Source organism: Echinops telfairi, unplaced genomic scaffold, assembly GCF_000313985.2.
Source record: "Echinops telfairi isolate 266 unplaced genomic scaffold, ASM31398v2 ScPeMD7_7410;HRSCAF=8448, whole genome shotgun sequence".
In the NCBI taxonomy this organism is placed as follows: Eukaryota; Metazoa; Chordata; class Mammalia; order Afrosoricida; family Tenrecidae; genus Echinops; species Echinops telfairi.
Window position 1 is genome coordinate 1,135,728 of NW_022111310.1, and position 26,927 is coordinate 1,162,654.

The 26,927-nt window shown below is 48.6% G+C and overlaps 1 protein-coding gene across 3 annotated transcripts in view; it reads left to right on the plus strand.

Moving 5' to 3' along the window:
- ZCCHC7 (zinc finger CCHC-type containing 7) overlaps positions 1-13,500 on the plus strand; it is a 210,460-nt gene extending 196,960 nt beyond the window's left edge. For all 3 annotated transcript variants that reach the window (XM_004711088.2, XM_045296633.1, XM_045296634.1), the window contains exons 7-9: positions 5,103-5,198; positions 9,930-10,047; positions 12,215-13,500. In XM_004711088.2, coding sequence (XP_004711145.1) covers positions 5,103-5,198; positions 9,930-10,047; positions 12,215-12,627 — 627 coding nt within the window. In that variant the 3' untranslated portion in view covers positions 12,628-13,500. The remainder of the gene's footprint in view (positions 1-5,102; positions 5,199-9,929; positions 10,048-12,214) is intronic.
- Positions 13,501-26,927: the final 13,427 nt, after the last annotated feature.

Consider the following 26,927-nt stretch of genomic DNA (forward strand, 5'->3'; position numbering starts at 1 on the left):
TTCTACCTTACAAATCCGGCTAGACCAAAGGATGTACACTGGTACAGATAAGAACTGGAACCAATAATTTATAAATTGTCAAGGGTTCATGAAGGAGGAGGGGGTGGGAAGGTTGGGAAAAGATGAGTTGATACCAAGGGCTGAAGTAGAAAGGAAATGTTTAGAGAATAATGATGGCAACAAATGTACAGTTGTGCTTGACACAAGGGGTGGATGAGTTGTACAAGCCCCCAATAAAGTGATTTTTTTTTAATTAGCATTGGTAACATCTACTCCGGAGTCCACTGTGCATAGGGGGTTGGTATGTTGAGCTGCTATCCAGAGTCAGCTGTTTGAACCCACCAGCCTCTCTGAGGGTAAAAGACGAGGCTTTCTGCACTCATCAAGATTTATGGCTTAGAAACCCCAAAGGGGCAATGTTTCTCTGTCCTATAGACATAGAGTCACTGTGAGGCAGAATTAGGTTGATGGAAGTGAGTTTAAATTTTTTAAGTAACATCTACTCATTCGCCACCTATTTATTGAGCACTTTCTGTGAAGGACCAGATAATATTTGAGCTTCACAGGCTTTATGGTCTGTTGCCACTCTGCTCTTCCAGCTAAAGAGCAACCAAAGGGAATAAACAACTGTATATGACTCTGCCAGTAAGCATTTATTTATGGATACATAAATTTGAATTTCATGTAACTTCAATGTGTTGAGAATATTCTTTAAAAATTTTATCATTTAGAATTTTGAAAACCATACTTAGCTCATGAGCCATAAAGAGTCAGCATTTGATCTGCGAACCAGTGGGTGCCCAGCCCTGTCCTAGGTTCTTGGCACAGGAACACCCAGTGGACTTCACTACAGCCCTGCCCACAGGCAGCTGAACATTCTAAGCAGTGGGAAGGCAGAGGATAAATATAACAGATAAACGATGTGGTAGTCTAGAAAGCAATAGGTGCAATTTGCAAAAAAACTCAAGAATTAGAGTAAGGAATAAGAGATCAAGAATCCTGGGGCTGGAAGGGCCTTCTAATAGTGTGACCTTCCTAATGGTCTGTCCACCAAAGGAGAAGCCAAAAATACCCGGCGGGGGCGGGGCGGGGTGTTTTGTATTGTATTGTATTGTATTGTATTGTTTTGTATTGTATTGTACCCATCAGGTCAGTTGCAGTGACTGCGCTCTCCGTACCTTTGGTTCTCACCCCCCTAATCAATGCTTCCTGATTCCGCTTATGTATAGGACTCGGGTTAATGGTATTCGTGTGAAATCAATTCGCATGAGTTTCCCTCTTTCTTGCATCAATGAATCTTGAGTTCTTGCTTCAAAGATAAACTGTCTTATGTATTTGCACACATGCATATAGGGGGGAAAATGAACATTTCTGGAGAGCATTTACAATTTCAGGGAGTGGTGTATATATTTTCAGAACTAGTTGTTAATAGTCACCAATTAGTTATTGCTCAAAGGAACCCTGTTGGCATCGTGGGGTTAAAGCATTGGGCTGGTCACCAAAAGGTCAGTGGTTTGAACCCATCCACTGCCCCAAGGGAGAAAGCTGTGGCAGTCGGCTTCCATGAAGAAACTCTCTGGAGAAGTTCTGCTTCTCCTATAGCATTTTGTCTCCTGTCTTCTAAATTATCTGACCCTGGAAACAGGTCTGGCATAGACTAAGGAAAGACCGAGTCAGCGCTCCTCAGGCAGCCTCGCTGCTGTCAGGTGGGTCTCGTTGGACTTGTATTCTGCCCTACCGGTCCCTTCACTTCCCCACACGTAGCCGAGGGTCCTGAAAGTCCTCGTGTCCCGGTCTCCGCATCGTCTTAGCTAAACCCACTACGAGCCATTTTGTGCGTCTGCTCTTAAAATAAAACTGCTCACACCAGTTTCCCGTTGCCGACAATCTCCTGCTTATTGAGTCCTACAAGTCTTCATCTTACTTACCTCTTCAAACATAGCTTCACATCTGTGACACCGTCTGTCTTGGTTGTACTTCTCTCTCTTAAGCTGCACGTGCTCCTGTTTGCGATTTTATACCACATCAAATCATATAGTTATCTTTTTGGGTGGAAAAATCATTTCTGCCTCATGATTTCATGTGCCCCTCGTGCTCTGCTACCTGGACAAACTTGTGAAGCACCGCATGCTCGTGTGCACCTGTTTAAAGCTGTGTTTAGTGATATTTGGGCCGTCGTAACGTAGAGCCTCCCTTTTCATGGATGTGTAGAAGACGTGTGTTTCTTGTGTTTCTGTTAACTCCCACTTGATCATCGGTGGCATTGTGAAGACCATCTCGTACTCGTTTTCAGGAGAAAAGGCCTTCCAGGTTATTGTTTTCCTCTTTGGGAAATAGCTGAGATTGTTGGGAAAAAACAAGAGTGAAATTGGAGATTTTTATGAACTATGGATTATTTTCTCATGTCAACAAAATAAAGGCCCGCAAACCACCTATTTGCTGCATTAAGTAACCACAAAATTAGTAGGCAAACTAGGTCGACCAGCACTGTTAGTTATCGGAGTCTGATGAAGAAGAAGTGGAATATTTTTATGCAAATAGCATGACTTGTTTGGTTTTGCCACCTGCACCCTCCTCCCACCCAAGGAGTTTTCATTAGCACGCTTACAAAATACCTTTGGGTGGTGGGGAGAGCATGGTTGACTATATATATATGTAGGCTTGTGCTGTTTGTTTAAAAAATATGGTAGATGTGTCCATATTTACTCCCATCCTTACCTCTCTCCTCCAATATCAGGTGTGTTCTCTTCTCTCTCCTCTGTTTTCAAAGTCTCCATCCCTATTAGCACTCCCCCCACGGGCTCGTTCTGGACACAGACTCCTAGCAGCCCTGACCTAGACACTGCTCACCATTATGTGTCCTTCCCTCCATGCTTCTGAAAGTACGTCCACTGCACAGACCTTTTTGTTGTAGATATACTTACTGAAGTGCGCATAGGCATGTGTTTACAGTTTGACAACTCCTTTATGTAGCATACACCCAGGTAACCACTGCCATGTTCAAGAAAAAGAATTGCAGCCCCCTCAAACCCCCAGCATCTCGCCATTTCCCCGCTGGAAGTAGCCAGCATGCAGCCTACATTCAGACAGCTTTGTTGATAATCATTCGCTTGCTCTGCTTTTTAATTTTACCACCTACATATGCACCTCTTCACACTTCTATTCTCTCTACCCTCCTGATGATCTCAGAATTCTCTTGGTAAGGTTATCTGTGAACAATTGCACATCTAACGCGGGTTCTCAGTGCTGATCTCGCTGGGTCTCTGCAGTATTTGCCAGAGACTACTCTCAGTCTTCTCGTCTGTGGTTGGATTCTTCGGCAGCCCTTCCTTTCCCGCCCTCTCACAGGCTCACTCCTCTGCGTGCTCCTTAAGTGCCACTGGGCCAGCGCTCCATCCATCCCACTTCTGCTCTCACACCGCCTACTGTTGGGCAGTGACTTTCCCACGTGTTCGCCGGTACACAGCCTCCAAGGGAGACTTCACCATCTCTCCCTCGAGACCGGCTCCTCCTCCTGCTGCCTTTGCCATAGCTTTTGTGAGCCATCACCAGTCAGTCATCCAAGTCAGAACTGTGGGGAGCATCCCGATAGCTCCTGGCACTCATTCTCCACATCTTTCCAATGACCCAAGTGAAAACAGTTTTATTTCCTAGTGTATTTTTTAAGCCAATTCCCTTGTTACTCATAGTTTAGGACCCCATCACCTCATCTGGAATTTATAACAGCCTCGTACTACGTCATTGATCTTTCTTACTCTTTCTAGCTTTCTTCTACTCATAGACCCTCTCCTTATAGCTGTAATTCAATAGTTTTTTCAGAAATACGGTTAACTATTCTGCTTCTGCACTTAAAACCAGATAAAACCTGAGCTCCTTGACTTTTGCCTCCTTCCCTTCTTCTGCCTGGCTGTCTCCAGCCACATCTCCCACCACACCCAGCTGCGTGCTCTGTGCTTGGCTTTCTTAATTTCGAGCCATTGTCCATACTGTTCCGCCTGCCTAGGATGTTCCATTTTACTTACATCTAATTCTTTAAGAATAAATTAAAATTTTATACTCCAAGTCATCCCCCTGGACATCCCCCTCTCAGCACCCCATGAAGCCCTCGCACACAATTCTACCATCATGCTGACGTTGTCTCCAATCAGCTACGCACATGTTTGACACGTTCTAAAACGGTAGTGGGTCAGGTGGAAGGAGGAAGGAAGAGGAGGAGGAGCTAAGAAAAGTACACATTGATGTTAACAGAGTTAAAGAATGTCTTACCATGTTACATACAGTAATACTCAGGATCATCTGAATGTGGGGTCTCCTCAGTAACCTAGGGAAGGACTATTTCTAAGTCATTCTTAGTATCCAAAGAGTTCTTTTGGAAATGTTGTTTGGTTCTGTCAAGTTGGTTCCGACGCACGGTGACCGTCTGTACAACAGAAGAAAACACCCTCCAGGCCTGCGCCATCCTCACAGTGTTTTATGTTCGAGCCCATTGTTGCAGCCACTGTGTCCGTCCATCTTGCCAAAGGGCTTCCTCTTTCCCCTGCCCCGCTCCTGACACCATGGCCAAAATGCATGAGGTAAAGTCTCTCCACCCTGGCCTTTGGAAAGAGCATTCTGGCTTTACTTTTTCCGGGACAGATGTGGTTTTCCTTTGGCAGCCCGTGGTACTGTCTGCCGTCTTCGCCAGCAGTGCAACTCACATGCCCAAGATTCTTCTTGGGTCTTCCGTAGGCAATGGCCAGCTTTCACTTCACATGAAAATAGCCGTGATTTGGGGCAGGCGCTCACGCTCCTGGTCCTCAAAGTAACAACCTTGCCATTCAACACTTTAGAGAGGCCCAGATTTACACAGTGCAGCGCATTGTTTGATCTCTCGATAGCTGCTGCTTTACAGTGAGTTCCTGTGATCCACATTGAAGGCTGCAGACCTGGATTGCTCTTCATCGAGTGACACGACAAGGTTGTGTCATCGGTGTGTCGCAGGTCGTGAGTCAGCCGTCCTCGAATCCTGATGCTGCACTCTCTTCTTCATGTAAGCCAGCTTCTCTGATGATTTGCTTTCAGCATTTAATAAACTTCAACTCTCACATATTTTCATGTTGCAGACCACACCAGGACCACCTAAAAAGCCGAAGACCCCTTCCAGGCCATCAGCCTTAGTGTATTGCTACAACTGTGCACAGAAAGGTCACTATGGACACGTAAGTGTGATGTATCTGTGCATAATGCACTGTGTTGTTCAGGGCGAGGGTGCTGAAAGAGGGACTTGACAAGAATGTAATCTGTATGCTTTGCCATTTCATATGCCAGCACTTGCTCTCTGAGGTAAGACTCAACGTGCTGTGCCCATCTCTGCCAGAGTCATATTTTGTGAGAACACATTTGTTATTGTTCTACATGGTAATAAGCCAGCTGAGCTGACACAAATACAGTTCGTAATAGAGATCAGCAAAAAGGCAGCCATTCTCGAGAGAGCTTCACTTTGACACAGCCAGATTATGGTCTTAGACTTTCTGTGTGCTTCTCCGGTCCTAGTTTTCTCTGGCAGTGTGTTAAGTTCCGTCTGACTTTACTCTCTTGCAAACCCTGACCCACCGCTAAACCCAGATTCCCCTGTCCATTCAGCATCCTCCCGAACTCCAGCCGAAAATGTCAGGCCTTGTGAGCTCTGGATGCTAGCTGTCAAAGCAGAAAAAGCATCTTGCTATGAGGTGAGGGTGAGCCCTTTGTCCAGTTGCCACATCAAGTGTGAAACACCAAGGTCTCGTTCAGAGACAGTGCCGTGGGAAGTGGCTCAGGGCTGTCCACTCTGGGCATCTTCCGGCAGAGGAAGGAAAGGCAGAGGCACAGGAGGCATGAGAAGGTCCAACTTTCTTGGGCCCTACAGGCTCCAGCAAGGCAGACTTCTTACCTGCAATTCAAGCCATTAATGGGAGAGGGCATGGAGAAATGAGTCCCTCAGTCCCCATATGGGCTTTTAACAGCCTAGAAACCCCAGGAGCTAACATCAAATCTGCCTTGGAGATGGTACCAGGAGGTGGAGAAATTCAGAGTCCTGGAAATGGGTAGGGTAAGAGCCAGTAAATGGGATGGTCTCGCAGGAAACCTCCTAAATTCTGACCTCAGTGAGACCTGGGGTTGAGGTGAAAGGGGAGAGAACAACAACAACAAATGGGAGAAGACCCCAAAGCAATCAAGTCCTCAACAGAATCCACCCATAGATCAAGCTCGCCTTCCAGAGGGGAGCAGCTAGGTCATGGGAGTTGAGAGGTAGAAAGGTATAAAAGTGAGGGTGAGGGTTTGATCCTCAGTTCTTACCTTTGCTCTGCGACTGGCTTACCAGTGCGATTTGAACAACCTTGCTTGTTTCCTCTGGTCCTCAGCCAAGTTGGACAGGGGTCTCCAGTAGCCACCTTCCTCGGTTCTGGCTGGGATGCCCTGTCCAGGGTGACCATCCTATGGCTGTACAATGGGGCAAACCCTTGAATGTGCTGGTTCCCCGTGTGTGGAGCTCCCACTGAAGATGTCATTAGAAACGACATCGTTCACAATGTATCTGCTCTAGATGATTTATTGCTCTGTCTATATATTCCTCCTCTCTGCCAGCATTTAGTTGGTGTTATAGCTACATACCTTTTAGGAAACACAGTCACATAAACAAGAAGCCCTGGTACCACAGTGGGTTAAGCATTAAGCTGCGAACCAGAAGGTCAGGGGTTTAAGCTCACCTTGCTCTGGGTGAAGCTTCACCTGTGGGACAAAGATGAGGCAGTCTGCTTCTGTAAAGATTTACTGCGTTGGAAGTCCTCTGAAGCAGTTCTGCTCTGTCCGATAGGATCGCTATGACTTGGGGTCAACTTGAGGGTAGTAAGTTGTTTTGCTTCTTTGGTAGGTAGTCACGTAAGCAGTCCATTGAAAAATTAAACACACATACAGTTTATGTTTGCTTACCTCTTTAAAACCTCCTTATTCAAATAAGGAAAAACAGTTAGAGTTGGATGCATAGCATTTACTAGTTACGTGTATTATTATAGACGGGCAATATAGTTAAAGCATTTGAAATGTATCCCCTAAAATCTGGATTTAGATAATTTAAAGTTTATCATAAAGTACATTTGGCAGCCTCATCCCAGCCATACAAGAAGAACTGTAGAGCTTCCACACTAATAAGGAAGGTGGATCAGTGGTGTGGCTCGTCCAGAATAGTAGTTTAGTTCTACAGCCAACTAGCAGTTGTCTGTACTGATGGAGGGGCCAGCGATGTGTGGATAGTTGGAAGGTCATTTACATTTAGCTTTAGGAACATTTCTAGTACCGGGAGGCTCTGTAGTCACACCCTGGTAGACGACATGGGATCCAGATAGGAGAATAGCCAGGTTGTCAAAGACAGCTGAGAACCCTTCTCCTTCAGTTTCAGAAACCCAGCTCCACTGATGTTCTTACCGAGCAGCCCTTTTCTATCAGACATTCTAAGATGCATGAGATGCAGTCGTCCACGTCCTTTCCTCGTCTCCTTCTCTCTGATGGGGGGAGGCAGAGACAGTCTCCTGGAGCTCTGTGGGAGGAGGCACCCCGTGACAGGAGGCTGTCGTCATACTAAGAGGTGACTACAGGACAAGTGGGGGGCCGGAGAGGGTTGAAAAGGTTTTGTTGAAGTAGGTGTCGGATGAACATGAAGCTCTCTAGGACCATTCTGTTCCATAATTCTCCCTCGCTGTGTTAAGCTTGAGCCTGGCGGTGCTGTGGTTGGGGAGCCTTGGACTCCTGCCCCTTCCGAGGGTTGCTGTGGGTGGGAAAGCGCTTGCTGATGGCAGGTGGGACTGTGTGCTTAGAATTTTGGACCCACGTCTTCCGTGGGAACTTGGACAGCACAGCAGTTCTTAAAGCTACTATGTAGGTTTGCCTTGTGACTTCCAGGGTCCAAAGAAAGCCCACAAAGATCCAGAAGGTCACACACAGAGCAACTTAAAGACAGTTGACGGGAGGAAAGAAACAAAGAGTCAAAATTACTGAGATAGAAAACAAAATGAACAGGAACATCAAAATCAAAAGCTGGTTTTTTGAAAATCTTTTCTTTTCAAAATAAAAGCAATTTGGGGGAGAATTACTTAAAAAGGCATGAGCAAACAGTGAGTGAAATCACGATGAGACTTTCCCATGATAAAGGAAGACTATAAACTTTATGAAATTTCATAAAATTCAAAATTAAATCTGGAAAGATAAAACAATCCTCTAAAAAATATAAATTAATCAAACTGATTTAAGAAGAATAAACCTACATGGATGACTCACCATTAAAAATACTGTGAATCAGTGATCAACACTACCCACTATACCAGGCCCAACCAAAAAGTTTTAGAGACAAATTTTACTGAACTTTCACTCAGAAACAAGTAATCCAGGAATCACTAGCTAACTTAATCTTGTGAAATTATACTCTAAAGCAATGCCAAAATAGTTACAGCCTGATCGCACTGTCATAAAGGCAGAGACCCTCACCACTGACACTGGTTCACCGAAAGCACACTTGTGGTGAGAGCACAAAAGCTGACAGTGCAGCTGTCGAGGGGCGGCATGATGACTGGAGACGCGTGGGGAATCACAAGAGTGCCGCGGAGATCTCTGTCAGGTCAGCACAGCTTGCATGCTTGAGGGAGAAACAAGAGTGAGTTAGGGTAAAATGTTACGATTTGATAATATTGAGTAGTGAATGTAGATTTCATTACTTTATTTTCTAAATTGAGTGTGTATTTGGTGTCATTTTTTAACTCTGCAAATTATGTAATAGACTTCGAAGGCTGGTGTGGTCCAATGCCTTAGAAGTGTCAGTCCATATGTAATGGCACAGTGACACGATGAGTCAGCCAATCCTCTGAGTGTTTCACATACTCTCTCCCTAAGCAGCAGTCCCGCTGGTCTTCAGTGCCTAGCTAAGAAGTGTCACGCTGCACACATAAAGATGAAGCATAAGGATGGAATGGCAAGGCTCTGAGAGGAAGTGTCTGTCAAAGAACAGATACTTCCTTTCAGATTTGTTCCTATCCAACTGGACAGATGTCACAGATGGAAGTTAAAAAGCCTGCTCTCTGCGGGGCAGCTCAGGCTGAGATGTGAGTTTGGGGGTGCACATCCACGGGAGGCCAGAGCCCATGAGTGGGGGGCCTCTCCTGGGAAGGGAGAGAGAGCAGTGAGCTAAACTTGGAGAAATGAAGAGAGCGGACCCTTGGGGTGTTTTAGAATCTTCTGGGAGCAATTTGAACTAGACATAGCCAATTTCCCACTGCAAGAATCACCACGATGGAGAGCAATGTGGGCTGGTTAAAATGAGCGTGCAAACCACTTGTGTAGAGGGAAAAGAGCCAGGAGCTAAGGGTTTGCACCCATATTGGGGAGGTGGGAAGATGAGAAGGAAGAGCACTTGTTGGGAGGTTGTTGGGGGACAGCTAGGTGAAGGAGTAATACTAACACGAGGCCGAATAAAGCACCCTCTAACGCAAAGGTAGGGAATCCATGGGGCATTTTTATATTTATCACCTCATTTGTGGGCTTAGTGATCAAAGGTTTAATTAAGCCACCCCTGATGTGATAGTTGGACTTGCTTCTCTTTAGTGAGCTGGTAGTGATGATTTCAATGGCCTGGGGCCAGATATTTCCCACCCCCTATTCTGACAGATGCCAGTGCTGCTGGAGCCCACCCCTAAAAGAAGGGTTTTAATATTTAGAAAAGTAGAGGGAGAAAATCTAAGCCTGGAGTAATAACGTCGAGCCTGGATTGGGGGAGGTGGGGAAACTGAGTGGTCACCCCCACAAGGCCATAGCCCCATGCACAAGTGGTCTGGGGCTCATCTCCAAATAAAACCCAGCATCTTGCAAAAGAGGTTGTCTGAACCGTGTGGCTTTGTGAGCATCATCATTTCAAATGCCGTTTGCAGGAATGTACAGAAAAGCGGATGTTTAACCAAACGTTTCCCACATCTCCCTTCGTTTACTACTATGATGACAAATATGAAATTCAGGAGAGAGAACGAAGGATCAAAAGAAAAGTCAAAGGTATGTTATTAGATTTCTTGTTGGCTACTGCAATACAGGCTTCCCCTCTGAAAGTTGGGAACATTCCTATGAACCCTTTTGTGAGCCGTTGCGTGTATTTCTGTGGGATTTTTTTTTTTAGCATTGCTGTTGTTAGGTGCCTTTGTGTTGGTTTGAACTCGTCCATGTAGAGTAGAAAGAAACAGTGCCCAGGCCTGTGCAATCCTCACAGGTCCTGTGCCAACCTCATTAGACCAGGAAACAGCCTACCCAGTACAGTAGCATGTAGTAAAGGCAGGAAGTAACTGAGGAACATGCACCCTTCGGAAAGTGGAGTCCAGGTACACGTGTGCGCCCAGGCCGCTCTCCAAGCGGGGCTGTGTGCTTACCTCTGTAAGGGCTGTAAAAGAAAACCAACGCTGAGCCTCTCTTCCCTCTTTGCTGCTTTCCTGTAAAGGTGAAAACCCTCTTCAGACTTCTCTCTGTTACAAACAGGTGCGACTGTAGGTCTTTCATGAACGCAAAGTGGCATCGAGTAAACACTCAAAGAGCCGGGAGACCTATAGTTCCTAAATCCCTCTGTTGGTGAGGGGAGGGGTCATTAATTGACATGGTAACTGTGTCCAGTAACTGCACAGAAACTGGAACATTCTTGATCTCCAGAAGTCAAGCACCCCCTTCATATAATCCTGTGTCCTGATCTATGCACAATAAACCATTTTCTCAGGTAGAAGCATTCTAGAAAAGCCCCTGCCCCCAAAAAACTACTGTTGCTGCCCAGATACATACATATGTGTACATACATGATAGCCTCTTTCAAGGCTTTTCTCCTTGGCAGGTAGATGTTTTTCCCCTTTTTACATCGCCAGTCTTTTTCATGCAAAGACTGGAGCTCTGGGCCCCCGTCTCCGGCTGTGGTTTGTTTACTTACACCTGCCTACTTCAACTTCTTTCTTATAAATGTGAGCTTCTCACCAGAGTCCGATTTCTGCCCCTTCTCCTGCCTGCTGCACACTTGAAGGTGCTCTGCTCGCTTCCTCTCCTGCTTTCAGGACAAAAGAGTGTGCTCTTCAGGGGCTCTGCACAGTGGGCATTTTTGTCATCCTTGTCCGAGCTCCCTCTGAGCCCAGGGCCTTTTCCAATGGAAAGTGCTAGTTCTCAGGGAAGTAGCAACATGCATTCTCTCAGCACCTGGCTATTGTTCCGTAGAGGAGGGGACTTCAAAAGGTTCATGGGAAAATCCCATGATGTCTTAATTCCATTTTTGGGTTTTTCCCATTTCTGTATGTCCCTAGGTGTTTTATAATGTGTGTTTGATCAGAGCGGAACAATTTACTTTTTAACTCATTATGTTAACGATGCTGCAGTGCATATCCATTTTGAGGTGTACTGTGACCCATTGGGGATTTTAAGTCTATAAGTACTGAGTATGTATTTCACTTTAGAATCTGTCTGTTACCCATTAGGTAGACTACTTGGCACTTTTTCCAAGTTTTCATTGACTCTGTCTTCAGTCTTTCAGGGATATATTGCCTGTGGGTTTTTGTCCTTCCCTGTACCCTTCTCTCTCACCACCCTATCAGAATCACTACCCTCAGGTAAATGAGCCTGCTCCTAGCAAGTGAGACAAGACCTGATAAATTTCCATCTATCCAGCCTGGTACCCAGACCTCTCAGATGCATTGCCGGGCACACACAGGCCTTCCCCATGCCTCCCGAGGAATAATCTCCTGGCCAGTATGGCACCATCTGAAAGTCCCCCGGTGCAGACTTTATCCTCAGAGGGTAATGGAAATGTCATGAGTCTGTCAGAAGTCTTACAGAAGGAGGCCCTTTGACTCGTCCGACTTCACCTTATCTTCAAGGGCTGTTTCTTTAGCACGAACATGACTTCCCTTCTGCTCTCACTAGTCCTCAGCTCCCTGGCTTAACCCAATCAACCCGTAGTGACTAGAAACGATAACGAGTATTGCCATTCCGGGGGTTCCCCTACTACTAATGGGGAATGCTGAATGGAAACCATTCTGTTCTGTGGGATGATTTTAGCATAGGGCTCTTGGAAAACGTCATCTTATCACTACATGGAATGTGTGTCTGTGCTAGGTTATTTACAGGCTTACGAAAACACCACGTGGATTGTCTAGCTGCTAAATACACACACACACACACACAAAATTCTGTCTTTCAGAACTTCAGAAAAATGGGGATTTTCCAAGGCAGTTCAAGAGATCTCATGTGGAAGAAGATAAGAAGGCCCACCATACTATGCGAGAAGGCCGTCGTTCGTGGAAAAACAGCAGGTGGCCGCAAGAAAAACAAGGAACTCACAGAGACGTGGTGGTGAGCAGGAGCAGGAGCAGGAGAGAGCGGGAGAGGCGCCCGGAGGCCGACAGGTGGCATGAAGTAGACGAGGACTTCCCCAGGGGCCCCCGACTCCACCAGAAGCCTCGCAAGTCTCTTCGCTCAGCACACGACCACAGGTCAAGAGAAGAAAAGCCGTCCAAAGAGGCCAAGCAGGGCAAACAGAAAAAGGAGAGAGACCTGGGCGATGATGAGCATGATAATTTATTTCTTATTAAGCAGAGGAAAAAAAAAATCTAAGTTCCGAAACCACTTTGGATCTGACTGTCTTTCCAGTGTTCATCTCTCTTTGTCTTATCGACAAGCCTCTGGCCCCATTTTTATTACTTTTCATGAAATAGAGTCTGGTTCAGGGCTTTGTTTGTAAATCTCAGCCACACATAGAGCCACTGAACGAAGAACAAGGAGATCTTAGTCCTCTGTAGCCAACAGGCTCTTAGGTAAGAAAACAGAAGGATAAATCCATGTGTTCCCTGTTCTAATGCAATTTGTGTAGAATTGATCTTTTCAAGAAAACTTTGACAGAAATACACATATATTTTAATATTAATGCCCATCTAGTGAAATGTATCTGCAAAGTGGGTGTGAAAAATTCTAATGAAGCTATCGGCAAAGTGGGTAGGGAAATTAACCCTTGAGGGAAGAGAACACTGATTAAAACAAAATGAGTCAAGCCAGTTTAGTGTTCTGTCTCTCTGATTTTTTCTTTTTTCAACATTCGAAAGGCTGGTAGCTGTTCTCAGTCCAAACCCAGCCTTTCTTGCTTCTGAAGCCAGTCCCAGCATCTTCCTTTGGTCACAGGCACAGGCTGGGGCCCGGGGAGACAGCGAGCCGGCGACAGTGGCGTACCAGGAAGGGGGCAGTCCCATGGAAATGTCTCGCGAGACGAGAGCCTGCAAAACGCTGACGTGATCACGCGCTCTCGTTTTCAAGAAGACTGTCACTCGGAGGTGGCTGTTGTTCAGCTTTAAAACAAAAGCAAGCCGTAGTTTGTTTTCATGGTTTTTTAACGACCGCAAAGCTATACAGATTTTTGTATACTTGTTAATCTTTTGTAGGTATGTATCAAAGCTTAATGTTAGAATACAAAAAAATAAAATGTCTGAAACACAATTAATGTGTCTTAATGTACAATTAAATATATGAAGGGCTTCAAGAAGTTTGTCGGAAATGGAACTGAGAGAAAATGACAGTGGGCACAGGTGGTAGATCTAGAAGCAGCTGCAGGGATGAAACGTCCGTGAGCCAGGGTGAAAGGGCCCTTGTTCCTTGGGCTCCCGGAATCCAGTGGGATGAGATCGGTTCAGTAGGACAGTCTTACAATGATGGGCCCTTAAATTTGTATTGTACTCTCTGAAAGGCAGCCTCGTTGCTGCATCTGTGATAGGATGAGCACTCTGATCTCATGAGGGAGGGAGGGGGGGCTATTCGGAATAGATTGTAGATCTACTGCAGTGGTTCTCAACCTTCCTAATGCCGCGACCCTTTCCACAAAATTATTTGCGTGGCTACTTCATCACTGTCATTTTGCTATTGTTATGAATCGGGCGACCCCTGTGAAAGGGGTCATGACCCACGGGTTGAGAAGCACTGGTCTACAACATCCCCTGCCACTTGCTCTGTTGCTGCTGCACACCCAGACAAGCTGTGTGTTGGTACATGGCTGCCTTCCGTCCGCTGGAATCGTTTGGATCCTGTGGTAAGAAACCAAAATCTCTTATGCCTGGTAAAAGCGACAGCCCCGAAGAACTTGACCAAAGTGGCAAGCTCGGAGCTGACTAGCGTCTCTCCTCAGGAGACTGGGATAGTCGTGGGGCAGCTGATATAGGCCAAATGAGATGGCCATCACTTGGGTTCTTACATAGACAGCAGACTAGGGCGGGGGAGAAAGCATGTACGCGCATGCTGCGTGATCCTAAAACTGTTGTTGCTTTCCCAAGTCATTGGTGCACATAGCTATTTCCATCCCGCAGCACATTTCTTGCTGTTTTTGGTAGACCAGTGGTGGATCCTGGGGTGTAGTCTGCCCCTCCGTCTATGCACTTGGCCACAGATGGGAAAGGCAGCTGTAGGTGCTGGGTGGTAGGCATCAGTTGGGGAAGGGAGGAAGAAGAGGCTCCACCCCACCAGCTCTCACCCCACCCGACCGCTGGGCCCCGGAACCAGGGTGCCAGTCAGTTCAGAGCGTTCGGTAGTTGGTTTGCACACCAACTCTTGCCGTGTGCAAATGGAGGATTAAAAGAAGTATAGAGGCAACAATCAAATAAGACTTTCAAGGGACAAAATACAAGGAGGCTTCAAACAAATCATGGAAAATTTCCAAAGGTTTTCAATAACACTTATCCACAAACCTTTTGAAGCTCCCTCTTCAGGGAACAAGACAAGCAGGTGTCTAAAGCAGTAACCTTGTGGCAAGTTCCTAAGACAGAACGCACCTTGACCAGAGCAGCCTGCTGGGCCTCTGCTCTAGGTCCCGCTGCGTTCCTGGCCGGGACTGGCGGGAAATGGCTCTCCCACACTCCTGGGAGCCCACCTCTTAAGCCAAGCTGATGACGGTGCCGCCACTGCAGAGCCACATGGTCTCGGGGCCTGCTGCGGGCTCTCTTTTGGATATTATGTGTTATATACTCATGAGAAAATGGTTAAGAAGAAAACAAAAACAATACATGATTCTTCTCCCCAAAGCTTGTTAAAAGTTTTCGTATTCTCCCAGACTTTTTTCTGATACATAAATATGCAGACATTTTTATATCGTTTCGTTATATGTTATTTTCACTTAATGCATTGTGAACTTCTTTCTTTCCAATTAAATACATGAAGGGCTTCAAGAAGTTTGTCGGAAATGGAATTGAGAGAAAATGATGTTTTTCCCATGACGTTTTAGATCTATAGCATTCAATTTAATGGCTTGTGGTATGACTGCACCGTGACACACAGACTCAACTCTGCTGAACATTTTGGTTTCTAATTCTCTCTTTTTTAATCCCATGCCTATATCTTCACCAGATACTTAATCACAAAGGTATGGGTCAAAGGGCATGCATGCACGTTTGATACATGTTGCCAGATCCTGTTCCCAAAAAGGCACCACTCCCTGCTTGTTCTCTACCCTGGCACCTCTGAGAGTTTGTCTTCCCATCTCCAAGCCGGGGAGGTGCCTTCTCGTTCTCACAGAAGGGAAAAAACAGGATGAATTCCACAGCGCGAAGATTGATGTCAAGTGCAAGGACACAAGACTAACAAACCAATAACCTCGATCTAATAAGCTAGAGGAGCAGCTTGTGGTAAGAAACTGAAAATTCTTCTGCCGACAAAGAATTACCCACAGAAGAGCTCCCCCCACCCATAGCTATCTTGATCCCCGGATTGGATCATTTTGTGACGTCACAACCTTCAAGGTACTGCTGGCATGATGAGTGGAATCCAGGCATGCCGTGCATCCTGCAGTGCCCAGCCCCACCCCCACAACAACTACCATTGACCCGAGTGTCCACTGTCCTGAAGTTGAGAACCCACATCCAGTTTTCAGAAGAAGCCCTCTTCCGAAATTTCGGCAATGCCGGGATTCTGGGAATAGCCGAGTGGCTGGAGGTGATCGCGCTGAGGACCAGCTGCCGAGAACGAGCTCGGAGTTGTGCGGAACGCCCTCCCGGCGTCGTCAGCCGCGCACTGACCGCGCGCGAGCGAGCATCAGAGAGACCGGCCTTCTTACCAGTCAGAAGGGAAACGCCCTCGATCATGGGACATTGGCTGTGCCTGTTCTGTGCCATCGAGTCGGTTCTGACTCAGTGACCCCGTGTACAACAGGGCAAAACGCCCCGGTCCTGCCCACCGCACAGTGGTTCTTACGTTCGAGCCCATTGTAGCAGCCGTTGTCACTCTGCCTTATCGAGGCTTGATGCCCTTTTCCAGGCACCGGCCTCCTGGTGGCGAGAGGAAATCTTGCCATCCTCGCCTTCAAGAGGCTTTCTGGATGTACTTCATCCAAGACCGACTGGTTTGTTCTTTTGGCAGTCCGTGGTACTTTCACTATTTTGACAGTACCGTATTTTAAACGCAGTGGTGTTTCTTCGATGCTCCTTAGTGTCCAACTTTCAGTATCTAACTTAATCAGTATGCAACTTTCAAATTGCATGTGAGCCATTTGGGAATGACATGACAGGTCAGGTGTACCTTGGTCCTCAAAGTACTATCCTTGCTTTGCAACACTCTCACGGCGTCTTGTGCGGTACGTCCTTCCGTCAGCATTCACTGGGGATCCAAGCAGGATGAAGTCCTGGACAACTTCCATCCTTTCTCCGTTGCCATGTTACCTAGCGGTCCAGCTGAGAGCATTGGTTTTCTTGAGGAGGAGTTGTGATCCACACTGAAGGCTGCAATCCTTGATCTCCGTCAGAAGGTGCTTTCAGTTCTCGGTTTCAGCAGGCAAGACTGTTGTCTGCATTATCACAGGTGCTTAATGTCACAGCCTCCCTCGAATCCAAATGCCACTTTGTCATCATATAATCCAGCAGCCCTGATTATTTGCTCGGCATGCAGCTGGAACATACTTTAGACGATGACTACTCCATCTGAGTTTTGCCTCAGTACTGGAGAACGATTAGACAAGCTCTAAACACTGCTCTGTCTATTGATAGAATGGAGACACAGAATGCACCACCCCATTCTATGCATGACATCAAAAGGGGGGCAAGTGAAGCTTGAGGTTGCCCTTCCAGGTGGGAAGGTCAGAAACAGCCCCTCGGGAAGGTGGTTTCAGGCTGGCAAAGGGAGGGGTGAGTGCAGACTCCCACGGGAGCTTGCCCAGCCTGGGTGTGCTCATGCACTTACACTTTGTCAAGCCTCAGGCAAGTCTTCTAATTAGTAATACAAGTTATGCTAAGCAAAGAAGAAATACCATGAAATATGAGGGCTTCAAAAAGTTCACAGAAATGGAATTAAAAGAATGTTGGGGGGGGGGGTTGTAGGTTTTTTAATATAGGATTCACATACATCCATAGTTAAATCACTTTTTTTTTAAGTTGTATATACATCATCACAATCACTTCTGCTCCCTCCCCTTTCCACATTCAATCTTTGCTCCCCAAATCACCCCCACCTCACCTGACATCCATCCCCAGAAAGCCATTGCATCAGTTATTGTCTCTGTGCATCCACTCCTTCTGTGTTTCATAAACTGGGAGACTTAACAGAAACAATAAAAAGTAAGAAGGGAAAAGCAATAGTTTTTAAAGGCAGAGGAGAAATTTCTGTCATGGAACAAGCGAGAAATCCTTGAGCCTAGAGCAAATTCAGGTTGGTCAAGAGGGAGATCCACTGATCGGGTCTCATTATGCCATGATTCAGTCCGCCATAATCAAGTTTACAATAACCTGCCCGAAAATGAAGTTGTTTGAGTCCCTCGCCTGTGGCTGGAGGGGATCTGCCAGCAGCTTAATCTGACTCGATCTCTACAGATGGGTTTGGGGTTCGCATTTTAAGCTCTGATGCTTTTCCCTTCTTAGTTGGATGTGGTTTTCAGCTTTGGGCCACTCGCCCGTGTGCTTCCTCATTGTGGACTGAGTTGACACCTCACTTGGATGGCTGCATGTTTGAATACAAGCCTTTGAGACCCCAGACACTATTCCAGTTGATAGTTGGGCAGATAATGGAATTGTCCCACAAACTTTTTGAAGCCCCTTCATGTAATGCTGAGGAAAAACAGCTGACATTTTAGAATATCGCTACACTTAGGTTTTCTTAAGGACATTTAGTCCAGGAGGAGTTGCTACTAGTCATAGTCAGTGTTTTAGCGACCCATGGGCTTGGTTACACATTGGGCTGCTAACAGCAAGATTAGCAGTTCAGAACCACTAAGCATTCTGAGGGAGGGAGACGGATGCGGCTTTCTAACAGAGTTACCGTCTCAGAAACACAGGGAGTTCTACCCTATCCTGTAGGGTCCCTGCGTCGGCATCGACCCGATGGTGGTGAGTTGGGGTTTGGCTTTGTCATCATCCAGACATGTTTCCTGTCCTCCGTGAGCTTCCACTCTAGGGTGGGGGGAGAAGCGCTAAGGTGATGGCCTTGTCAGATCGTGAAGAGTCCCAGATGCTGGTCTGTCCACACAAAGGAGAGAGTACTTCAGAGTACATGGGGGCCAAGACAGTGGAGATGCAGGACAGCTTCACAGAAGAGGAGCCATTGGAGCAGAGGGAAAAAGACTGACCAAGATGCCCCTGACCCAAGCCTTGATATCTGCAGTCACCTCACATGCATGTGAAAGCTATCCAATGAGTGTGGAAGACATTGGGGCATTGCATCCGGGTCTTGGTATGGTATTAAATGTACCCGGGGCTGCTAGAACTGTCTTGGAAGAAGTACAACTGGCATATTCCTCAGAAGCCAAGGCGGTGAGACTCTCACATTCTTTGCACCTGTTACCAGGAGAGACCAGTCCCTGGGCATGATCACACCCTTGGTAGAGGGTCAGCATGAAAGAGGAGAATCCTCACCTAGATAGGCGGTCACACTGGCTGCAACAACGGGCTGGGGCCGGATTGAGCAGTGTTTCATTGTATTGCACGATAGGGTCGCTATGACAGCTCCTGAAAGGTGAACTCAAGGGATCTGAAACAACCTTGACAAAAGCCCAAATTCCTAGAACTCAGTGCGGTGATTTTTGTACGTTGGTTAAAGAAGAAAAGCTGAGGAGCCAGTTCCAACTCCGTGACCCCATGTGTGTCCGAGGCCACCTGGACTTATGGTGCTTGCTCCCCATGGCTGGTTTTCTAGTAGATCTCTAGACCTCTGCCCAGGGCCTTCTCGGTGGACTCAAGCGCCATCCTTTCCGGTATCCGCTGATGGCATTGACCACTTGGGCTTGGACAACCCCAGATACTGCGGGTGGCTCTCAGTTAACTTTGCCCTTCAGAAGCGTCTCCTCTTCCTCTTCTCCCCACCCGAGTGGCGTGTGGGAAGTTCGGGGCAGAACACGGAACCTCGCTGAAATGGAAACCATCTGTGTGTCTTTCTCACCCGGCCAGCCTCGCTTGGGTGATCTTTCTATGAGGGGAGCTTGTCAAACTCCCCTCCACCTCAGCTTTCTTTCACACCCCAGCCTCACACCGCCCCCCCTCGGCCACCCCTCCTAGAGCCTCTGGGGACCCAGGGAACCTACCACCATCCCAACTAGTCATGGGTCACTAAGCTCCTCTCTGTGCCTGCACCCAGTTAATCATCTCTTCCTGGTGATTTGCATGAGAACCCGCCTACACTCTGCTGCTCAGTGGAGTGTGCTAGTTTCAGCACCTCAATTAGCCTTGGCCTCATGGGTCACTCTGGATTTCCCGGCCACCCCACCACAGCCCTAGTTTCTGAAACCTATCTGAGAGGACGCCAGGAGCCTTCTCATCAGCACACCAGGCTGTGCACACACCACTGTGCTGTAGACGATGGAAGGCGGAGAACGCGGGATTCGAAAAGGGCTGGTGCATGTCACAGCTGCAAAGGGCCCAAGAGGTTGTCTGGTCCAATCTGGCTTCACCTTGCTTCACCCCCACTGAGACCAGAGCTGGTGGTGCGGATTGAATTGTATCCTCCCCAAATGTGTATTAAAACCCTAAACCCTGTATCTGCGGATGGGATCTTGCATGTGTTCCTTTGTTTTGGTAATCAAGTTATCTCAGAAAAACGGGGTCCTAAACCTAATCACTCCTGAGTAATGAAAAGCAGAACGGACAGAGACAGGACATGGAGACAGATGTGTCTACAAGCCTGGGAATGCCAACGGACGCTGACCACCACCTGAGGCTTAAATGGGTGAAGGAGGGACTTCCCGGAGCACCACACCTGGAATTATTCTGGCCTCTTGAACTGTGAGAAATAAATTCCTGCTCTTTTAAGAATATCACACGGTGACTGTCACGGCAGCACAGGGTCGTCTGTGGTCAAGTTCGAGGTGGAGGCTTGGGGCCCACCCCATTTTGCCCCTCTGCTTCCTGCTGAAGAACTTTTGTCGACAGAACGCAGTTTCTCAGCAAACTAGAGTTTCTTCATGACTGAGAATGAGTGAACGTTTTGATTTGCAGCGTAACTATCAAGTCTCCACGGCCTTCCGGCCTAGGTCTTCTCTTTAGCCGCGGCATGGGAGAGTGGACAGGTGGGACGAGCCAGGCTCGTGGCCTGCAGAGACCTCCCTGCCGGCCATAGAAGTCTGCATTCTCTCTGCAGGGTGGCCTGCCCCAGCTCCATGTTTCCTTGTCACCTCGACCCTTGGAAGTCCCCGAAGCCCCAGGAATCAGACCTGAGGGTGCAGGAAGTCAAGTGAAGTAGATGCCTGTGTGTCTTTCTCCCAGTTCCCAGACTGTCAGGGCCTGATCCTGCTCCCAAATACTGCCCTCCGGCTTCTCAGAAAGTCCTTCCCTACGCTGGGGCTATTCAGGGACCGCTTAACGTCTGATGTCCATCCCATCTGCTTTCCAGCACGGCCCTTCCTCCAGGTGGGGGAGGGGACAGAGCTGGGGGTGGGCGGGGCTGGTGAGCAAGTGGCGAAACGGCACAAAGGAAAGCCGGGTTTCTTGAGCTGCGGGAAGGAAATTCGTGGTCCAATGCAGGGAGACCATGAAGGTGAAATATGCCATTTGTGAGGGGGGAAACGGACAGCGTGTGGTTCATCCCATGCAAATTGCCTGTGGCCTTCCCCACTCCACACACACACACACACACACACACACACACACACACCTGTTCACAACATACACAGCAAGCGTCCTGGGGTCAAGGCAGAGGGGAGGGGAAGGGTGTCGGAGTCTGGGGTCTGCGCCTGGGGGCTGCTGCAGCCACCTGGCTCTGTTAGAGATGCACGCGCGCGCGCGCACATGCACACACACTCGGCAGAGCCAGTCCCCGCCAGACACCCCTGGCCGTCCTGAACCACCCTGTTTCACTCCGGAGAGTGTGTTCATCCTGAGCCCTCTGCCCTTACTGCCCCTAGCCCCACAGCCTGCTGGGCTCGGAAACTCCCACCAAGGAGCCTCTTCTGGAATGACTGTCACCTTTGTCTCCCCAACTCAGGCGCTTCCTTTTCCTCGGCTCACCTGCGCGCAGCACTGGGAGCTTCCTGAGGGCCAGCTGCAGCCAAGCCCTGTCTGTCTGTGCTCGTGGGCCCACGAGTCATGGGCCCACGAATCCTGGGGTGGTAGATGATGGGTCACCAGCTGCAGGGTACAGGGTGGCAGTGGGTCAGTCCAGTGTCTAATTGAAGACCATTCTTTTTCCTGCCCTTGGAACCTTGCCGCTCGGCCTGGCATCCGAAGATTGGCTTTAAAATCCGCCAGGATGTTCCGAGGTCCTTGGAAGCTTATGGGACCATCTGCTGAAACAATCCAGGCAGGAAGACAAGTCCATACATACACACATGTACCAGGGGGCTTCAAAAAGTTCATTAAAAAGTGGAAATAGAATTGTGCACGCATGCACATATACAGAAACACAAATACACGCCCAGTAAGCATTTCATGCGTTTTGGAAGCATTTGGTAAAGGGCCTTGGCCCTCTGTGGTTAAGCCTGCCGGTGCTCATCAATAATAGGTTGGCAGTTTGGACCCGCCAGCACCCTCAAGGGAGAACACTGAGGCAGTCTGCTTCCACCAAGATGCTAGCCTGGGAAACCCCACGAGGGAGGCGATCTACTGTGTCTTGTGGGTCACAAGAGTCAGAGTCAGATGGCAACAGGGAGGGTTGGTGGCTGGCGTGAGGAGTGGCCTGACTCCCACTCTCCTTGGGACTCAATCTGCCCCCTGGTTCATCCCCCACTTTCCAGCATCGTGCTACCCCAGTGCCAATTCCTTTCCCCCTGTTCGTGGACAATGCTGCTGCTCTCTGCACCCGGACAGCCCTTCCTGTGCCTGCAGATCCAAAGGCTCTCTCCAGAACGTCACTTGAATCCCGTTTTCCTCCCTTTGGTTTCAGCTGTTGTTAGGAATGAGCGAATGCTTCTAGCAGAAGGGCATTTTCTCTACGGTTTCCATCCTAACCTCTTTCAAGCCTACTCGGCATCTGCCGGAGGCGCCACCCCACCGTGCCAGCTACTGCTGGCGAAGGGCCAGTCAACCCTAGGAAGGACATCGGAGCCCGGTAGTACAATCAGAGGCTAGGAAGGGAGACCAAGGAACAGCTTCCCTGGTGTGGCTTGAAGGGTAACCTGCGCCCTGGCTGGGCCAGCATGGGGAGGCCAGCCCCACAGGAGAAACCCCAACACAAAGGCGGGGAAGGCCCGGGGGGCAGAGAGCCCAGCTGGCAGCGCTGTTGCTGAGTGCTGGGCTCATGGGCAGAGGAGCCAAGAGGGCAGGATGCAGGTTACAGGGCTAAGTCCAAGAGTGTGCCCAGGTAACTGGGGCGCCATCCTGCCCAGGGACTCAGCAGAGCCACGGTGTCCCAGGGACCTTCCCCTTGCCCAGTGGACGCCACGGCATCTCTCTCCATCACCAGAGCCTCAAAGAAAGGCTTATGCCAGACCTGGCCCTTCCCCCATGTACAACACACACACACACACACACACACCCCAGGCAACCATTCTCTGACCTCTAGCCCTCATGGCCCCTGTTCTTGTGATTCATCCCATGGGATCATCCAGCAAGTACTCTTTTGTCTCTGGCTTCCTTGGCGCAAAGTGTCTGTGCCTCCCCTTCAGGGGTAGAATATATTAAGGCTTTGTTTCAAATGCTGAAGAGTTGGGGAGCTCAACCCAGAGGAGCCCAGACTTAACGGTTTCCTAATCACCACGCCATAGCACCAAGGCTCTTAGGAAAATCAGTTCTCATCCCTGTCTTTAGAAAGCTGACCCAGAACGTAAGCCCCAAGACTACAATGTAAAGGGACTCCCCCCACCCCCGCCTCCCTGAGCAGAGAGAATCTCTCTCCTGTCCACGACTTAAGCCTCTATTAAACTAGGGTGGATTTTCTATGCCCAGTGGTTTTCCATTTTGCCTTTTAATTTTTGCTTTAAGGACTTAATTTTAACAAAAGCCAAATTACCACCAAGCTTTAAATGAACTTGTTTAGGATAGTTCTGAAAAGGAAAGGAAGCGGACTTTAAGTGTGGCGCTTTAATTCACTTTGGCAGGCACTCTAACTCAGGGTTTGCAACAGGCAAGAACAGAGCCCGGAGCCTGGAGGGTCCCACCTTGACAAAACACTAGAACCCCCCGGGGAACTTAGTCTGTCCCCCCCAGAATAATTACCTAGAACTCTGCTGAGCTTGGCACCCAGACACCAGGGTATGGTTTCCAGCTTCAGATGGGGAGTGTGCTTCCAAAGTGGAGAATCTCTAGATTGATTTACAGCTGTGGCCGGTCAGGGAATGAGAGACGAGGGAGAAAGAGGGGCTGATGCAAAGCTGAGAATCAGAGTGGTCCTCACACTAAAACATGGCTCAGCTTTGGACGGAACCCAGCCAGGTGACTGCGGGTCGTTTCCTGGGGCCTTTATCCAACTCCCGAGGAAGAGCCCCTCCCAGCTCTTGGGCCATATGTGTAGAGACCTAACCAAGGGCTGCTCCCTTGACTTCTAAGGCTCCACCTGCTACGAGGTTTGCCGACCACCCTTGGTGAGTGTGAATTGTGGACAGGCCTCAAACGCCACTCACCAGAGTGGAAAAGTACTGTGGTGTTTGGGTTTTTTTTCATATTGCATTTATCTCAAATGTATTTGTCGTGGGGGGTAACTCGAATGTTTTGTTACATGTTTTTCTGTCTTTCAGTATATGGAACCTAGGCCTGATGAACTTACCAAGACAGCAATAGAATTAGGGATTGGGGGGTGGGGGAGGCGGGTACAGTTGGTAGAGAGGGTAAAAGGGAGCTGGTGTCAAGGAGTCGAAGAAGGAAGAGAATGTTTTGAAATTTACTGTGGGAGCAATTGTAGAAGACAGCTTGCTGTGATTGAACTATGGAACTATATGATAGCTGTATTAGCTCCCAATACAATGGTTTTGGGGGTGGCAAGGGGGTGGGGAGAAGTAAAGGGTGGCAATCAATTCAGTTGACCATGAAGAAGTCAGCAAGATGCTGAAAGTTACACATTCAACAGGACCTCCCACCTATGCAAAAGAAGAAGCACTGAAAATGCCCTTCCACACGAGGCTGGATCCATGAGGCTGGGTTCACCAAACGGCCTGGACACAACAAGATGGAAGGCCACATGGAGGAACTGCGCAAACATCCTGCTGGGCAAAAGACCACCTCCCCCCATGGAAAGTTCAAAACAGGCCACCCTTATCCATGATGTTAGAAGTCAAGACAAGGCCTGTCTATCTTCTTTGGCCCCCCCGAAGTCTAACTTCGCTCCTGGAAGCCGCCCCCGCCCTGTTTCTCCCAACCCACATACAGATCCATAGAGAGCATTTTGTTTTCCCATAGTGCCCCCACCTCCCTATCTGACTTCTAAACCCATACATTGGTGTGTAAGTATAAGAAAGTGTATGGAGTTGTGACTGCACTTTATATGTTATACCTCAGAGTTTTTTAAATGTTTTTTAAATGTAGGGGCTGAGCTGGAAGTTGTTGCGACATGTACTTGGCACACAGCTGGTACCGAGTCTGTGAGCCAGGGAAGGGCAGGGCAGGGAGGTCAGCAGCGAGTGGTGGAGCAGCGAGTCGGGGCAGACTTTCCCCTGACCAGGTGGCCCCTGAGCTGAGGCTCAAGGTGATGACAAGGTGGATGGGGAGAGAGTGGCTCAGACACAGGGTCGACTTATTGAGAGACTCAGGCAGGGGGGCAGGTCTCAAGGGAGAACTGGGATACTGGATATGGAGCCTGGTTGGGAGGGGGCCAGGCCAGGGTGGCTTGAGGGTGGACAGATTTCTCCGTTTTCGGATTTCAGGAATCATTCTAGCATGGCGGATCAAGGTTGCCCACATTAAGATCTCATATGGGGTTCGGTGGCCACACTGGGGCAGGGGGCACAGGCAGGCAGAGATGGTGCTGGAGTCCCAGTGAGCGTGGCTGAGGTCCCAAATCACTGCCCTTTGGAATATTGATGTTATAGTGGACTGAATAGTGCCCCCCAAAGGCGTGTCTCCCAGAAACCTCAGAATTTGACCTTATTTGGAATAAGGCTCTTTGCGGATGTCATTAAAGATCTCGATCTCATCTTGCATTAAAGTGGCCCTCAAGCCCACTGGCTGGTGTCCTAACAAAGGAAAGAAGAGATACGACAAAGAAAAGAGGCCTTCTGAGGACAGAGGCAGAGATTGGGGTTTCTCGTCACAGCCAAAGAGTACCCGGAGCCCCCAGAAACATGAAGTGCTGGGATGTATATTGAAGTCCGGACCCCCTGGGTGCTGTGGATTTGACCTGGTTTTGAAATAGGGTCTTTGAAGATGTTATCCGTTAACTTTATAGGAGGTCACACCTCCATATGAGTGGTGTCCTTATAAAGAGGATGAGACGCCGAGGCACACATGCAGGGTCGATGCCTTCTGAAGCCCAGGAAGATGTCCAAGGATCGCCAGCTAGCATCCAAAATGAGACAAGAGCCGCGGATCCTTCTCTCCCTCGGCGCCCTCCAAAGAAGCCAACATAGCAGACACCGGATCTGGGAATTCTAATCTCCAGAGACAATGCATTCCGGCTCCTGGTAGCCATCCAGTTTGCCATCTTTTGTTTCAGCCGGCCTGAGCAAGTTTGACAACTGGACTGCCGTGATCGGTGGGGAAGAGGTGGAAGCTGTTGGGATTTCACGTCACTTGGATGCACAATCAGTGCCCATAAAGCAACGGTCAAGACATCCGAGGCCAGATGGCAGCGGCCATCGCTGCTGCAAAAGGCCCCCTTCCAGTGTTAAGAGTCGGGACGTCACTTGGAGGCCGAAGGTGCACCTGGCCCAAGCCATGACGTTATCCTGACCTCGTTTAGACGGGGGAGCTGGGTAACGACTAAGGAAGAGCAAAGAAGTGACGCGTGTGCCCTGTGATGTTGGCAATGAATGTTAGTGAGACCACGGGCTTCCAGAAGCCCGCTGGAGTCTGCGGTGAGAGTACAGCCAGGATGCTCTTGAGAAGCGCGGATGGAGAGACTTAGTCTCTCTGACGTTGGGCGTGTTGTCAAGAGGGACCAACCTGAAGAAGGACGCCATGCTTTGTAAAGCAGAGAGTCCGTGACGAGAGGACCACCATGAAGAGAGGAGACAGATGGACACAGTGGCTGTGGCCGTCAGCGCTCACTGAGTCACAGCGCGAGGCTGGCAGAGGATGGCTGAGTTCTGCTCTGTGGTGCGTGGGGTCGGCTCAACAGACCTAGCAACAGCCAACGGGGCAAACTGAAACGTTCCAGACTCTCCGTGGAGGTGGAGGTGAGTGTGCGTGTAGTCACCTCAACTTGGAGGACCGGAGATGCAATTAGGTTAACGATCTCAAGATGGGGGAGCTAGGAGATCTTGAGTTGAAGGAGACGGTCTTGGGTTGAGGCCCCAGATCTAGGCCAGCACAGAGATTCTTGCCTGGTTTGATTTTTTAAAAAAAATATTTTATTGAGGGCTCGTACAATTCTTATCACAGTCC